Source organism: Notamacropus eugenii, chromosome 5 (genome assembly GCF_028372415.1).
Source record: "Notamacropus eugenii isolate mMacEug1 chromosome 5, mMacEug1.pri_v2, whole genome shotgun sequence".
NCBI classification, from domain to species: domain Eukaryota; kingdom Metazoa; phylum Chordata; class Mammalia; order Diprotodontia; family Macropodidae; genus Notamacropus; species Notamacropus eugenii.
Genome location: NC_092876.1, coordinates 79,876,701 through 79,894,320, shown reverse-complemented (window position 1 = coordinate 79,894,320; position 17,620 = coordinate 79,876,701). Strand labels below are relative to the sequence as shown.

General features: G+C 40.8%; 2 protein-coding genes across 18 annotated transcripts in view; both read left to right on the top strand.

The window, feature by feature from the left end:
* Positions 1-17,620, top strand: part of MACF1 (microtubule actin crosslinking factor 1) — a 398,300-nt gene that overhangs the window by 171,992 nt on the left and 208,688 nt on the right. For all 17 annotated transcript variants that reach the window (XM_072609962.1, XM_072609963.1, XM_072609950.1 and 14 more), the window contains one exon: positions 17,363-17,529. In XM_072609962.1, coding sequence (XP_072466063.1) covers positions 17,363-17,529 — 167 coding nt within the window. The remainder of the gene's footprint in view (positions 1-17,362; positions 17,530-17,620) is intronic.
* LOC140504682 (uncharacterized) lies at positions 7,421-8,753 on the top strand. Its single transcript, XM_072609968.1, has one exon. The coding sequence runs from the start codon at positions 7,518-7,520 to the stop codon at positions 8,661-8,663; it is 1,146 nt and encodes a 381-aa protein (XP_072466069.1). The 5' UTR covers positions 7,421-7,517; the 3' UTR covers positions 8,664-8,753.

The window sequence follows — 17,620 nt, the reverse complement described above, 5'->3', positions numbered from 1 at the left end:
TAGGCTCTAGGCTAAGTGCTGGGATAGAAAGAAAGACAAAGGAGTTCACATGCTGATTGAAGAGACGTCATGCAGATAACTGTGAGTGTGTATGTATGTATACTAATTAGGAAGGCTGCCTATAGAAGGTATAATTTGAGTTCTTAAAGGATGCTATGGAATCTAGGAGGATGGAGGTAAGGAAGAAGAGCATCTAGGCCCTGGTGTATAGTAGCCAGTCCAGAGGCATGGAGTCAGGAATGGACTGTCCTTTCTGAGGAACAGTACTATTACTGCATGATAGAGTGCTTGGAAAGGTAGGAATGAATGGGTCAGGTTATGAAGGGACTTAAATGCTAAACAGAGAATTTCATCTTATCCTGGAGGTAATAAAGAACTATTAGAGTTTATTTTGAGTAGGGGGTGACATGGTCAGACCTAAATGTTAAGATCACTTTGGCAACTTGAGCAGAAGATGAATGTTGGAATAAGGAGAAATTTGAGGCAGGGACATCAGTTAGAAGACTATTGCAGTTGTTCATGTGTGAGATGATGGATCTAAACTACAGTGTATGAGTAGAAAGATGTGAAGATAGAAATGACGATGGGACACTAATGCATTGTTGGTGGAATTGTGAACTGATCTAACCATTCTGGAGAGCAATATGGAACTATGCCCAAAGGGCTTTAAAACTGTGCATATCCTTTGATCTACCAGTGCCTCTGCAAGGTCTATATCCCAAAGATATCAAAAAAAAAAAAAAAGGGAAAAGGAAAAAAATTTACATTTATAACAGCTCTTTTTGTGGTAGCTAAGAATTGAAAATTGAGAGGAGACCCATCAGGTGGGAAATGGATATGGTATATGATTGTTACGGAATATTATTGTACTATAAGAAATGATAAACAGGATGATTTCAGAAGAACCTGGACTTACGTGAACTGGTGCAAAGTGAAGTGTGCAGAACCAAGAGAATGCTATACACAGTAACAGCAGTATTATGCAATGAAGAACTATGAATGACTTAGCTATACTCAGCAATACAGTAATCCAAGACAGTCCCAAAGGATTCATGATGAAGCATGCTATCCACTTCCAGAGAAAGAACTGATATTGTCTAATTTTAGATTGAAGTATATTATCTTTCTTTTTGTCTGTCTGTCTTTCTTGAGTCTTCTTGTACAAAATGACTAGTAGAGAAATGTTTTGCATGATTGCAAATGTATAAACTATACCTAATTGCTTACCAATTAAATTAGAGGGAGGAGGGACAGGAGAAAAGGGAGGGATAGAATTTGGAACTCAAAACTTTAAAAAATTTTTTTGAAGTTATTTTACCATGTAATTGGGGGAAAAGATAAAGTATCTGATAATTAAAAAAAAAAAGAAATGACAAGACTTGACAACAGATTGACTATGTTAAGTAAGTGTGATGAGTCAAGGACAATACTGAGGTTGCAATAGGAATGCTGCCATTGCAGAGAGGTTTACAGAAAAGATAATGAATGTTTTGATAAATAATTTTTTGGACATACTGAATTTGAGATGCCTCTAGGACATCCAGTTTGAGATGTCCAAGAACCAGTTGGTAATGAAAAAACCAAAGGTTGAGAGAGAGGCTAAAGCTAGATATATGAATTCAGGAATAATCTATGTAGAAACATTTCTTGAACTCATGAGAGCTGATGAGATCACCAAGTGAGATAGAATGATGGGAAAAGAAAAGAGAACTCAGAACAGACTTTTGATCCAGCAAAGGAGACTGAGGAGGAGCTGTCAGACAAGTAGGAGAACCGGGTCAGAGCAGTGTCATGGAAATTAGAGAGGAAAGATTACCTAGATGAAAAGAATGATTAACAGTGTCAAATGATGAAGAAAGGTCAAGAAGGATGAGGAAAAAGGACCATTAAATTTGGCATGTGAGATCAGTGCTAAGTTTGAAAAAAGAGTTGAATGACAAATGCAGAAGCAAGGGAAGATTTAGAAGAGAACGAGAGGAGAGCATTTAGCTTGCTTTTTTGAGTTGAACTAAGAAGAGGAGAGATGTAAGATGATAGTTTGGGAGGATGATAGGTAAGGGTTTTTTTTAAGAATGGGCAAGATACAGACATGTTACAGATAGCAGGGAAAGGATATAGATAGGGAAAAATTGAAGATTAAAGAGAAAGAAGGGATGATAGTGGGTGAAACTTGCTACAAAATTCAAGAAGATTTGGAAGCAATGGTGCATGTAGAGGGATTTACCTTGCCAAGGAGGGTACCTTTTCTTGTGAGATAGGAATTAAAGAGGCAGGTAAAGAGCAGGGTAAGACATCTGGATGATAAGAGAAGGAAGAGAAAAGGAGATCTTGGTGAATGGCCTCAAATTTTTGTTTTTTTTTTTTAAAGTATGAGGCAAGGTCTTTAGCTAGGAGGGTTTGGGATAGGATGCCACAGGATAAAGACTTGTAATACCTGATGTGGTAAAAAGGATAATGAATTGATTAGGGAACTGCAAAAGGATTGCCCTACTTTAATCAGTGCTCATTTGAGATTACATAGCATAAATTCCTTATAGGACCCAGTCACCACAGTTTTTGGAAATTTTTTTTCCACTCCTGTTCAGCAACACATAAATATGAATGAATGAGGAAGATGGTAGGAATTATCCAAGGTTGGGGTTTGGTATACTTGAAGGATTTGTGCCTGTGGATGTTCTGGGTTTGACAAACAGGGAGACATGTACACATGTACACACAGCAAGAAAAGGAGAGACTTAGTCTCTCCTTGAAGTGATTGTAAGCTACTTGAGGTCAGGGACAACAGTGCCTTCTTTATCCCAATTTTTAATTTTATAGCTTTCTTTTGTCTTAACATTGCCTTTACTTTCCCCTGCTATAAGCAGACAGCCATTCCTTATAAACAAGCAATAGAAAAGAGAGACAAGAACCAATTCAGAGAGGGAGTCAGACAGGGAGTAATATTCAGTGAGACTGAAAAGATAGAATGAGGCCAAGTTGTAAAGTGCTTAAAAAGCTAACCAAAAGAATCTGATCCTAGAGGCAATCAGAACCATCAGATCTGGCATCAAATTAAGAGACAGCAGCAGCAGAGAAGGGCTGTCTTACTGTCAGAGACTGTGGAAAAGTAGGAGAAAAGAGATGATATGAAGGGGAGAAGAGGGAGCTGACACTGAATAATTGCAGTTTCCTCAGTGAAGTAAGAAAGTATGGTTCTTGACTGAGAGAGGAGAAGGTGTAGGAATCTTGAGGAGGGAAAAGAAGGTTTTGAGCAGCTTCTGTGTGATCAGTTAGGAAGGACTACGGGATTGGGCCCAGTTGGACAACATGAATTAGCATGGTTATGTGACTTCCTCCTGCTCAGTTCAGTGTGTGCATGCACACAGAGGAGGCAGGAGATGAGAGTGATCCAGGGCCTGGTGTTAGCAAAAGATGAATGGCAATAGAAAGGAATTAGAGAGCAGAGGACAGTGTGGAGTGAAACTAGCTATCAGGATAAGATTAGAAGGGTGAAGTGAAGTCAGAGCATTTGTTAATATGCATTTCTCAAGTGCCCATCATATGCCGTCACTCTGCCAGGATCTGGGGATAAAAAGATAGACAAAGGAAACAATCTCTGCTCCCAGGGAGCTTGCTTACATTTTCCTGGAGAAAACAGTAGATACATATGTGATTATATATAAAATAAATACATGCATTATGAATACAAAATTAAGAGATGAGAGAATAGAGAGAAGTTCAGTTTGGTTGAACTCTTGAGTGTTGGAAGCAGAATAATATTTAATGAGTCTAAAAAGAGAGATTGGAGTCAAGTTGTGAAGGACTTTAAAAGTCAGAGAACTTTATATTTGATACTAAAGGCAATAGGGAATCCCTGGAGTTTATTGGTAGTAGAATGACATGGTCAGATCTATGCTTAAGGAAAATCACTTTTACAGATATACAGGGGATAGATTAGAATAGGGAGAGATTTATAAATTTGTTGGTGTATATGGAGCCTTTTTATCTTTGACTTCTTTGGGAATATATGCCTAAATTTTATTTACTTTCTTAGCATAACTACAAATTGTTTCCCAGAATTGTTGGACAAAATCACAGCTCTCCCAGCAATGTATTAATATACTGTCTTTCCACAGTCCCTCCAACATTGATTTTTCTTTTTTGCCATCCTTAGCAGTTTTCTGAGTATGAGGTGAAAGCTCAGGTTGGTTTTATTTGCATTTTTCTTATTATTAAACTCTTGGAACAGGTTGTTAATAGTTTGCAACTTTTTTTTTTTTTAATTCAGGGATGTTTTCTTAGAGCTCTTTGTAAACTCTTACTGTCGAGCATAGGGTTTTACATGTGGTGTGGACTTGACAAGTTTTTATTGAATGAATGAAAGATCAATCATGGTGGGACCTGGGCAAATTTCTGTGGCCTTTGCAAAGATGAATTGATCTTGGAGAAAGTGTCAGCCAGCTTGCAAGGGAAAGACACAGGGGATATTAGTAAAAGATTGCCCAGGCTCTTAAGATTTGCCCATTAGGGGATGGGTTCAAGGAAAAGTTATCTTGGCGTCATCTAAGCTTGATGTAGCAGCCCTGGGAAAGACCAGTCTGGTCCCAATTCATATCAGTTCAGCACACATTTATTAAGTAATCCTCTAGGTAAGGCACTTCTGCAGGTACTGGGCATACAAAGACTAACAAAAAGACTCCTACAAGGAGCCTACATTCTAACGAATGGCAGCTTAGTGTTTAGTGGGAAGACCATTAGACTTAAGAGTCAAAGGTTCTGGGTTCAGCCAGTTAAAAAGCGTTTAAAGGCTCACTATCTTCTTAGGTGCTGGGTATACAAAGAAAGTCAAATTAGTCTTTACCCTCAGAGAGCTCACACTCTAATTTGGGGGGAGAGGGAGAACAGCCCACGGAATTGTTCATACAAAGATGTATACAGAAGGAGAAGGTACTCAAAGTTGGGGAGACCAAGAAAGGGAGAAGGTGGGGTTGAAATCCAAGCTTTGATCTTCACTAACTGACCTTAGGCACGTTATTGACTTCTCTGGGTCTTGATTCCCCATCTGTAAAAGGAAGCCCGAGGCTACATGCTATTTAAGGTTTCCTCCAGAGAGAATGTAAGGAATTTTAGAGAGCTTTAGTCCACTTTTTCATTCTACAGATGGTAAACTGAAGACTAGCTACATTAGGAACTAGAGAGAGAATGTCAGCTTCCAGTAATGTACATTCATAGACATCATATCATTAGATGTTGTTACAAATCTGCCTCCACTTAAGCTTGGTGAGGAAGCACAATGTGCTAGAAGGCCTTCCATTGTGCTAGGAGGTCTTGATGTTTTGGTTTCCAGGTCAGAGTCAGCTTTGTGACAAGATTGAGGTTGGGAAAGAAATGGAATGGTTTGATTGAATGTCATTTGTAAGAGGTCCATTATAGGAATGCTTTGGCTGCATTAGATTTCTCAAAAAAGTTCCCATAGCAGTCCTTCTTATGATCTGAATCCCTGTCTTTTGTTTCCCCACTCACCTTTGGTACTTGTTGATATTTGATGAATAAAACAGGATACCGCTTTTCTACTTAACAGTCCCACAACTTTAGGCTATCTTTGCTGGAAGCTTATTGAGAGCCTGCGTATTGTACTACCAAGCCCTATTGGGTGTCTCTGACTGATGGGAGTCCCTCAGTTTTTTCTCTTTCCATCCTGGTTTGCTTTTTTCTTCTTGTGTCTTCTGCTGTGAATGTACCACTAGGTGGTAGTACATACAGCTCTTTGGGAGGAGGGTTTGCTTTAGGGAAACAGACTGCAGTTGTGAAACAGATGGAGCATCGTTAGAGAGGCTGACTGTGTAAGGAGAAGCCACTGCTTTAAGTAATGCCATCTCTCCTCTTTAGTAGAGAGACCTTGTGGATTTTCAGAGAATTTATTCAGTAGCTGAACTGGCACAGAGATCTTCAGGTCTTAGAGCTAGTTGGCAGCCTCTGACTACTACATGGGGCTCAGTCAGTCTAGAATAATCAGGCCACCTTCCGGGATGCATGCATACTGGGACCAAGTATATATTTGCAGTATTCCCATCCTAATAGGGCCTTCCTTTGGGCAGGAAAAATTGGGTGGAAGAATCACCTATATGTCACAGGCAGATCTGTAGTGTGTAAGGTGCTTCCCTTCCACGTGGGCATGGGGGTGCCAGGTACATGTTTGGGAAATGTAAGGATTTTTAATTCTGACTTTTCTACCTGGAATCAGCATTCACTGCCCTGCAGTGTGATATCATCTAGTGTGGGTGGGGCAAATGGCTGTTAGTGTGCTAGCTTATATACTTTAATGATCATTTACCTAAACTCTTTATTTTACAAATGGGGAAACAAAGATTTCTTTTCCTTTTTTCTTCTGCCAAAAGAAAGTATGCATCAGGTCTCTGAGTCCCTTGTTAGACTGGTATAGTTTTAGTGCTAGGGAGGATCATGTGTGTGTGCGTGCGCGTGTGTGTGTGTGTGTGTGTGTGTGTGTGTGTGTGTACATATGGAAAGGGAAACAAGCTATCATTACAACAATCTTGTATTTTTATTGAGAAAGGATTAAGCAGTAGCAACCATTTCTCTTACCTCTTGCCATCGCTTATGACAGTGATAAGAAATGCTTCAATAAAATGGAGTCTTAAAGCATAGGTTCCTTTTTTTCCACTTAAGTCTCCACCTTGAATTACACAAGGTTAGGAATAACCTACCTTTTTGTGATTGGTAAAAACCAAAAACAACCAAAAAATGTACCTTGTCTAGCATTTTATAGCCAGGAGGCACCTTATATATATATGTGTGTGTGTGTGTGTCTGTGTGTGTGTGTGTGTGTGTGTGTGTGTGTGTGTATACACACACACACACACATATATATATATACGTACATACATACATATATATATATATACACATATAGTCTTTATGTATCTTACTGTAACAGCAGATTGTTTTCATTTTTGTTTGAGGGGGCTCCCTAGCCCAGGTGGATTCTAGATTTTCCTTCTCTGTTGCATGCTGAACATGTCAGCCTTTCCTTGTTCTTTTTTCCTTTTCCTTCCTTTATATTATCTTCACCCATATTCCTCCCTCCTCCATATATTCATACATTCCCCCCCTCCCCACTCACACACCCATTTCCCCCCTCCCCTTTCCTTGTATCTATCTCCTTTTTGCTTTCTGTTTGTGTTACTGAGGGCAGTGCTCCAATTACCTCATATTTGGAGAGAGGAAGCTGCAGCCAATCCGGTCTCTGTCTGCTTTTAGGTCAAGTGATTTCTGAACTGCAGTGAGATGCTTTGAATTTGTGTCTTGTTGCAGCTCTGAGCCTGTAAGATGGCTGTCTGAATAGCGGCATCTGGAAGAGCCTGGGAGAGAGACAGGGAGGGAGGAAGAATCAAAGGGATTGTCACCAGAGTGCGTGGTTGGAAATGTACGGCTAATCTGATGAAGCTGAGGTGGGGATTTTTCCGGGAGCCCAGGATCAGCTTAACTGCATTGTTGCCAAGGTTTGGTAAAAGAAGAATATGGGCAGTTCTCTGGGATGTGTAAAGGAACCAAAGGAGTCAGTGGCTATTTCAGGGAAAGCTCCCTTGTCTCCTAAGAAGAGGGCTAGATTCAAAAGGAAGTGGAGGGGGAAAAGAAAACCCACACCAGAGGCATCTCCCAAGGAGGGACCCTCAGAGGGGGCTGGAACAACTGAAGAGAAGGAACCACCAAAGAAGCTGCAAGTGGGTGGCAGTCCCTCCCAGGAGGAAGAAGTGGAAACTGTGGAGAGTCCTCCCCAGGATGTGAATCCTCCTAGAGACCCTGCCCCCAGCCTAGGGACTGGAGGCCAAGGGCTGATTGTACAGGTGAAAGAGAAGTTCCAGGGGGAAATTCAGACAGCTCAATTACTGGTAGATGACAGGCCATCAGGTCCTAGAAGGGTCAGGGATTCCCTCGAAGAGGGGACAACTGTTATTGCTCACCTTTTTGACAACCCAGTAGAGAGGAACTGTGAGAAGTCAATGAGCCGGTTGGTGGCATTTCAGAGGACAGCGTCCTGCAGCAGCAGAGCTGTGCTGCTACCTTTGCAAAGAGAAACTGCAGTTCATAAAGAGAATACTCAGCTTGGATTCAGGACAAACACTTTGCCCAGGACAGACCAACGTACAGTCCCAGGGACTAGGGGCATGTCATCAGAAGATCAGACTCTGTGGGGACGAACACAGAGCATTTCAAGTACTGCCTGGACAGGTTCCTGGTCTGTGGAGCCTGGGACAGCATCAGAATTGTCCACTCCTTCACCTTTGGTTGAGCAGCTAGAAAGACACAGGTTTGAGAAGCCTCCTTGGGTATCTTCATCATCTCCTAGGAAACTTGTTCCCATGGGGAGAGAAACCTACCATGGCCCTAAGCTACCCACTTCTCAGAGTGACTTGTCTGTTAGTATTCTTACCACAAGTGGTATTCTGCCCTCCTCTTCTGGCTATGGCAGCGATGGGCCCCACTGGAAGGGGCTCCAACTGAAAGATGCTGAGCCTAGCAAAAGCTCTGCTTCTCTCTCTGAAGAGGATGGTGCCCTCTCTTTGGAAGCTGGCCACATCCTGTCATGGGGTCCTAAGGAGGTGGGTGGGTATGCTAAAGGGATGGTTAGACTGCTCTTCTGGTTCTGGGTCCCCTTGATGTGAGGTCAGGGTGAAGAGCAGGGAAGCCCATCCTTTCTTCTCCAACATGATATTAAACTGAACTCTAACTGTAAATTTAATGACCCATTGGGACCTGACAAGCTGAATCTATTTTGGGTTCCCCCTTGGAGCTTGGAACCCAGTATGCCTCCCTGGGTGAGCCCATAATTATGGGTAACTAAGCATTGTAAGTGTACTCACTCTGATAATGATAAGAGTACCTAATACCGTGCAGGGCTAAGGACTGTTTACTCTCTGCTGGCCTCTTTCTCAGTTTCTCAGCAACCAAAAACTATGTCATAGCATGTAAGGTAATGGGGAGGCTTGACTTTAGTTTCTAGAATCAGCATAGTAGAAGTGAATGATGTCTGAAGGGATGGAAGCAGTGGCAAAAGGGAAATGACCCTTCATGACCCTGTGTGTTAGGGGAGTGGACGCAGAGTCCTCAGAGAGAAGTAGCATTGAACAGCCAGAAGGGGAAGGCTCTTCTGAACAGTGTTTTGGTTGGTTAGATTGGTATTTTCTGGAATTTATGATGATATATATGGTTGACAGTGTCATTTAGTGCATGTCAGCCTGCATGAAAAGAGAGATGGACATATATACTTAAAGAACTTGAAAAGGCAAAGGGACAAAGAAAGCCAAGAGGCGGGGCCCTTGGTCATTGATGGCAGGATGCGCGGAAGACTTTGGGGCAGGGTCCACTTAGAGGTGTCTCGTACTGCCTCTCAGCAAGGACTTGTTTAGCCCTTTCGAGGGAGGCTAGTGAATCTTTAATTGGTGACCTACTCTAATGCCCTCTTTGGTAGGGGTCTGGTGTGTGGCATGAAAGTTTGGAGGCTGAAAAGAAATGGAGGGGGAAAAAACATTAGAGAAAGCCCGAACTGTGACTGGATAATTGGTTCTTTGATCGGTTTTAATCTATTTTATGATGTGTTTTAAGTTGGGGAGTGTTGGGTTCAGAGTGATGGTTGTGGTGGTGATGGTGGTGATGTGTGCATGTGTTTTGGATGCCAAGGAGCAAGAGGGGACTTTTATTTTGGAGTGGAATATTTGTGAAATAATTGAAGTTTTATTTAGCAGTTTATGTGATCTGTTTTGTTTTGTTTTGGGGGAGGTAATCTTGACAAAATATTCTTTGATAAGGTGAAACTCAGTGAATGAACTCTTAAAGTGTTTGAGGAATGAAAAGACAGGAAATTTGGAGATTAACTTTGTTGGCTTCTGGGAAGGGATTCTAGGTGATGAGGGCTGAATAAGAAGCAGCCTGGCAAAGTTTTACTTACAGAGCACAGTCAGTGTAGGACTTGTGATAGAAGTTTTGTCCCCTGAAATAAGGGTCCATCTAACTGTACAGGACCTTTGAACAAGGGCAGTTGTGGTCATAAGAGGTCATCAGTTATGTTTTTGAGTATGTGAATGAAATTTGCCTGAGACATTTGCTTGACACTCAACTCACATCCCATGTAGGCTGCTTTTACTTATTCCACAGCAGTTCATTTACTCATTTAGTCATCCTTTTTTAAATAGTTATTGTGTACAAAGCCCTTCTAGGCATTGAGGAAGATATGACATAATCCTTAACTTCATTGTGTATAGTTTTAATAACAAGGGAAAATATAAGACATCCAAAGATAAATAAGGTAAACTTTTTATACATTGAAAAGTGACTGAGAAGAGGGTAAATGCTATGGGGTTGGATGAGGGAGAAAGTACTTTTCACTAGGGGAGATCAGAGAAGGCTACAAGGAGGAGATAGCATTTGAATGAGCTTTGAAGGGATGAGTAGGATATCAAGAATGGGGGAGGACTAGAGTAGGGATAATCCAGGGAGAGAAAGGTCCAGAGGTATGAAGGGGTGCGTGTATATGTAAGTGGGGGGAGGGATGCACTTATTTAAGGGATAAAGTATAGAATGCACGCTGACTCCATGGCTTCAGAAACTTGAGATTTAGACTAAGTTCTTTATCTCTGGATCTAGTAGTTTTCTCCTGTGGGAACCTCAGATTGGTCAGCCCTATAGGGCAAATGAAGAGTTTAAAGTTTCTTGAGAGCTAAAGCTCCTGAGAATCAGCCTTTATTAGACTCCAAGGTGACCTTCTTCTGAGAGCTGTTACTTGGTTTGTTCCTCAGCAGGAGGCTGCTTCCCAGAGTTGCTGTGTGGAGCTGTGAAGTCAGGGTCGGTCAGCAGGCTCTCAGAGAGCTGCATGTTCTGACCCTAAAAAATCATAGTGCTGTTTAAGTTGAGAATCAAGACTGGAGCAGCTGACTGGAGCCTGAACCAGCAGCTGATAGGTGTGACAACAATAAGGAAGGACACATGGGTCAGGCAGGGAACTGTTATCTGTACAGAACAAACCTAGCACCTTCCCACGGAAGTTTGTCTTGAATATGCCAAGAGATTAATCCACACAAGAAAGCAGTCACAGAATTTCAGGATTGGCGTCTAACCTGGCAATGTCTTGTTCATTGAAGCCTCAGTGCTTGTCCCAGGGCATTTCTGTGGGAATAGAGGATTCAACACCTGGAAAGGAAATTTACTGTAGGCATTGTTTCCTTCTAGTTTAAAGAATGGTTGAAAGTTTCATATGTGCATGAGGGCTGTATGCTTCTTAATGGAGGGAGGCTTATGTGATATGCATGGTCTAGGGGCATGTTTCCTTTTGGAAAAGTTGGTGAATCACATGCTAGAGCTATATTCATACTAACAGATTCAAGCCTAACCCTATGCCTGACAGGACATATGTGGTCTTAGCCAGCTGATAGAATGATTTTCAGAATGATAAACCTATCAGGCTTTGGCGAGGGAAGTGAGCAACTGCATCCCAATTATGCTTCTGATGCTGGTCCTGCTGACTGCCTTCCTATACCACTGTCTAGGCTGAAGAGTTTTGTATGTCTTTTTTTGTCACTGTCATTCCCCAGCCTATGCTGCTGCCATATTCTTGCCCTTAAAGAAAGTTGATTAAAATCCCCTTTCCTTTCTACCATGAGTGGAAGAATGTGGCATCTGTTAACTTCTTTGGGCCCTGATGAATTAGCCACTGGTTCTGTGGTGGATCTCTGGGTACCCCATGCCCTGAGCTTAATTCTCAACTATAGCAGTTCCGAAGTGCAGGGGGAGCTGCTTCCTTGTCAACATGAGGGGATAGATATGGTTGGAGGAAGATCAGTTGGTATGTCTTCCAGGCCCAGCTACTTCAATTTATAAGTATCTACAACTTCCCTTTCCCTTCTCTCTTTAATAATAGTAGTGGTAATAGTGACATTTCTATAGTACATTAATATTAAGCAAGTGATTTCCTCTACTAAAGTCCTACCCTGATGCCTCATAGTAGCATGAAGCAACCCTAAGTTCTCAGAGGCTACACCAGTGGAGTGTAAACTCTGGTAGATTCTACCAAGCTAGAAACGCCTCTCATTGAAACTCTGTACTGGTTGTTGTGGCTCTGTCATTTCAGTTGTTTCTGACTCTTTGTGACCCCATTTGAGGTTTTCTTGGCAAAGATACTGGAGTAGTTTGACATTTCCTTCTCCAACTCATTTTACAGATGAAGAAGCTGAGGCAAATGGAGTTAAGTGACTTGCTCAGGGTCATGTAGCTAGTAAGTGAGGCTAGATTTTGCACTCAGGAAGATGAGTCTTCCTGGCTTCAGGTCCAGTACTCAATCCACTGTGTCACCTAGCTGCCTACATATCTAATATACAAGGGCCAGTATAGTTTAAAGTCATAGAATTCTGAAGAATTCTCGACTGGCCACAGGATGATGTTAAGTTCTTCAGCCACAGCAAGTTTTAAAGACTGTATCAACTTATAGAGGAGTTGCACTCTGCAGAGTGGGAAGAACATGCATTCATGTAGAGGGAGATGCCTGTCCTGGAAGTTGTGAGGCTATACAAGGATTTTCCCCATATAGAGAAACTAAGACTCAGAATGAGGAAATAATTCCTTAAGGGTTAGGGTTAGAGTTGGAGGGATTACTGTAAAGATGTATTTCCTCCAGGAACATCAGCCACCTTTATTTCCAGCTCTGTTGGTGACAAAGAGTCCTCCACTTATGGGAACAGTTAAAAACACATAGTGTCACTAGAGGCCTCTAACGAGGAGAGTGCTCTCTTACCCTTATTAGGGGACTGTTTTCAAAGTTGGTCTTGTAATATTTCCCCTGTGATGCAGTAAGGTCAACTAGAAGCTTAAGGAAAGAGTAATTGTGAATCTCATCTGAGCCCAGCAAACCCTGGTGGTTCCTGGTGTTTGTAGAATAAAATCCAAATTTTTCATCCTAGCTTGCAATGTTCTACATTCCATTTTACCTGCCTAATCTTATGTTCCATTGATTCCCAACATAAACTTTATTCTTCAGTTAGATTGGTTTCTTCTCTGTCTTCTGCCATAACCAAATCATACTAATCCTCAACTCCTAACCTTTCCAATATTTATTTATATCTTTTGCTTGCATAACCTTCACTTATACATATATTCTTCCCTTCCCCCCTTGAATCATCTCCTATAACAATGAATAAAAAAGATAGAAAAAGCAGCTGAGGGGAATTAACATATCAAACAAGTTTAACCATGCATGTAATGTTATTCACCCATAGTTTCCCCTATCTGCAAAGATTGCAGAAATGAGTGAGGTGCATTTTCTCATCTCCAGTGTCAAATTTGGTCATTATAATTACATAAAATCTAGTTTTATTGTTCTCATTTTTTCCATTTACATTGCTTTAGTTAGTGTGTATATATTTTTTCTTGTTTTGCGTACTTCATTTCCATTTGCATCAATTCATGTCTTCTCATGCTTCTCTGTACTCTTCATATTAGCATTTTTCCACTTAATAGTATTTTATTTTTTTCAATTACATGTAAAGATGGCTTTCAATATTCACTCTTATAAGATTATTGTTCATAAGATTTTGAGTTCCGAATTTTTAAACATTTCCCCTCCATGGGACAGCTAGCAATCTGATATAGATTATACATGTACATTCACATTAATCATATTTCCACATTCGTGTGTGTATGTTTATCCTTTGTTGCCAAAGAACCATCAGAGAAATAATGATGACTTGCACTTGACTTTGTTTGGAGTGAGGGAGGGCTGTGCAGGTCACCAGCCTCACTTCTCCAGAGTCATCTGAATCCAGTGACCAGATATTCGTCAAGATGACTGGAGATGACTCAGGATGAGGCATTTGGGGTTAAGTGACTTGCCCAAGGTCACACAGCTGGTGAATGTCAAGTGTCTGAGGTGAGATTTGAACTCAGGTCCTCCTGACTCCTGCACTGATGCTCTATCCACTGCACCACATAGCTGCCCCATATTTCCACATTAGTCACGTTGTGAAAAAAGAATCAGAATAAAAGGAAAAAAACCATGAGAAAAAAAAAACACCAAAAAAAAGTGAAAATGGTGTGCTTCGATCTGCATTCAGACTCTATAGTTCTTTCTCTAGATGTGGATAGCATTTTCTATCATGAGTCTTTTGGAATTGAATCATTATATTACTGAGAAGAGCTAAATTCATCATGGTTGATCATCACACAATGTTTCTGTTACTGGGTACAATGTTCTCCTGGTTCTGCCACTTTACTTAGCATCAGTTCATGGAAGTCTTTCCAGGTTTTTCTGAAATCATCTTCTCATCATTTCTTATAGCCCAGTAGTATTTGATTACGTTCAACAACTTGTTTGGCCATTCTCCAATTGATGAGCATCTCCTCAATTTCCAATTCTTTGCCACCACAAAAAGAATTGCTATAAATATTTTTGTACATGTGGATCCTTTTCTCTTTTTTATGATCTCTTTGGACATATTAGCATTTCTTACTGAGCAGTAGCATTCTATCTGCGTACCAGAATCTAATTCCAAATCTTTGTTGTCATGTTCTTTCCCTGACTTGGAATGCCCTTTCCCTTTTTCTGTCCAAATCTCATCTTTTCAAGATTCATCTTCCTCTGAAGCTTTCTCTGCCCACTATAGTAGACATGAGTCACTTTCTGATCTCTTAAAATCATAGAATATGAAAGAGAGTTTGAAGGACTCTTAGGAGCTAGAATGTTAAAACAGAAAGGGGCCTTAGAGCATAGAATGTCAAAGAAGGAAAATGCCTTAAAACATAGAACATGGAACATAAGAGCTGGAAGGCTCAAAGAGAGACCAGTATCAAAATTTCTTCTGCCGCACTTAGGATTTATCATTCTTTGGGGCTGTTAATTGTATGTCAACTTGTATTACTACTTAACTGTTTTGTCTTGACTCCCTAATTATATTTTTTTTTGTGTATCTACCTTAGTGCCCACCACATTACACATAGCAGATATTCAAAAAAGTATCTGCTTAATGAATGAATAAATCATTAGAAAAGCATCAGGGGCCTGGAAATTAATAATAAAAGAGCCTTGGAAAGTGTGGATCAGGAGAGGATCAAAATAGAGATGCTTTGGCCTTTGACGTGATTAAAGGGAAAATCCTTAGAGAGGCTTTCTTCCCAATCCAAACAGCTGCATTGTTAAAAACCAATCAACTCTCTGGAACTGAGGCTGAATTTCTGGTTGATTTTAGAGATTAATTTAGAAGCCTCTGCTTAGCCCAAGTAGCATACTGTTCTGTGTGTGTGTATAATATGAGGAGGTAGATGGGAGCCAAATGGAATTGCTCAGAAGGTTTGTAACAATGAGGCCATTTCTCTAATTCCCCTGACAATCCCATTGCCCCTACATGGAATGAGTGGTCTTTGTGAGGGAGCAGAACAGCTGTATTTAACACCCCTGGCAAAGGTGTTCTGATGTATATAGCAAAGTAGGAATCCTGTGGTTTACTCTCCGGAGGGAGATGCCATCAGAAAGCTAGATTCTAGTTGGGTCAGACTTAAAACCATCCATTTACCTGTGATTTGTTATTGTTATAGAAATCAGTGAAATACAGAAGCTTCATTTTACTTCCTTAGGTCCCATCCTCTCTTCACTTCTATCCTTCTGTTTTAAAGTACACAACCATATTCTGCTTTCACATCTGTGCTAAGTGGAAAAAAATGCAAAACACTGGGATGTGTCTGCAGAGGGAGATGTTTGGTCACTAAAATGTGGAGATAAGAAAAATTGTCTTCCTGTTGCTAGGCATGCTATAAATATATCCAAGAGACAATTGTTCTGCTAATATCAGAGCTCTTACTGTCCCTGTGTACACTACCTAGAAAGAAAATGGTGTTTCAGATTTATCATCATAGAAAGGAGTAGAAATTTTATTTACTTGAGAGTATCGCTGCCTAGCGAAACACTTAATTGAATGGTACATATGTGCTCTTTTTCACAGAGTAAAAGGAACATTGAATGTGAAGCCTAGAGAACTGGGTTTAGGAACCACTTCTAATTTTCTTGGTGTGTGACCTTAGGAAAATCAACTCCTATCTCTGAACCTCAGTTTCCTCATCTGTAAAATAAAGATAATAATCTTAACATATCTCAAGAATTATTGTGGGGAAAGCACTTTGAAAACAGTCAGCACCAACCTAGCAAGGAATTCTCAGTCTGGGTATGATAATTGATTTGCAGATAGTCTATAACTTAGTCTTAGAGAGTTGCAAAATGACTTACCCATGGTTACCTTGGTACTAAGTGTCAGAAGCAGGATTTGAAGCCTAGTCTTCCTGGCTCCAAGCCCAGAAGCATTATCCAAATGAAATTTGTTCATATTGTGCATAAAATCAAGTGATTTTTAATCAGTCAGCAAATCTTTATCAGTCCATGCTAGCGAGTAGTAATGTACATCAAACTCAAATAAAAAAGGACCTCTGCAGGACATATTGACTTAGAAAACCATAAATTAACATATTATCTGTGTTAATTGTTTTTGTTTTTGGCTAAGCATTTTCCACTTAAATTTTAATCTGATTTGACTGCACTGGGGTAGGTGTGGGGGAGAGTTGTGGGGTACATGATACCTCTGATGTAGGAGATAGAGAGGAAGCAGAATTATATAACAGGAAGGACCCATAGAGGCCTCTAGGCTGTCTTCCTACTCCATGCAGGACTGCCCTCCACATCCTTCTCCCTAGGGTTGTCTAGTCTTTGACTGATCCTCACCATCAGGCTGATTTACTATCAAGGTAACCTATTCTGGTTTTGGGCAGCTCTTGGTTATTTATGATGGTCTCTCTTTTCTAGGGATTTAGAATCTAGTTGGGAAAACAAAACTAGCAAACATGAAACAACAGTGAATGATATAAAACAATATCTAATTAAGAGAGAAATTGTTTGGCAGTCATAAGTGTCATAGTATTTTAGAGGACAGATATCAGTGAGGGAGATTATATGTGTACAAAAAAGTCTTTCATTTTTCCGCAGTGACTGCAGTGCTAGAGTTTTCATCTGAAATCCTATCAATCCTCTTAGCCACAGATTCCCTTCTTTCTTCTTTCCCGTAATACCCCTCCTTCCACATCCCATTCCTTTCCTTCTATATTTCCTATTACCATCCTTTTCCCTTCCCTTTTCTCATCTAGCACTTCCTTTCCTTCCCACTTGTATGTCCCCCTTTCTCCTCCTCTCTTCTCTTCCCTTCTTCCCCTCCCTTTTCATTTTCCCTTCTGCCCTCCCTGCCCTCCCCTTCCTCTACCCCATCTATGTTGTAGCTAAAAGAGCTTTTAAGAGATCTTTCTATTTGAGAAAAATGTCATTCTGTATCCTGTATTTGGGCAGATCTCTGACATCTACATCAGTGGTGAGTCAGGAGACATGTCAGCAAAGGAAAAACTGCTATTGTGGACCCAGAAGGTGACAGCTGGTTACACAGGAATCAAATGCACTAACTTTTCCTCATGCTGGAGTGATGGGAAGATGTTCAATGCCCTTATTCACCGATACAGGTATGTGAGTGGGAGCCTCAGACTGGGGACTGGGGGATTTCCTTTCTTCTGTTCCTTGCTGTTATTTTATAGAAACTTAGACCTGAAAGGG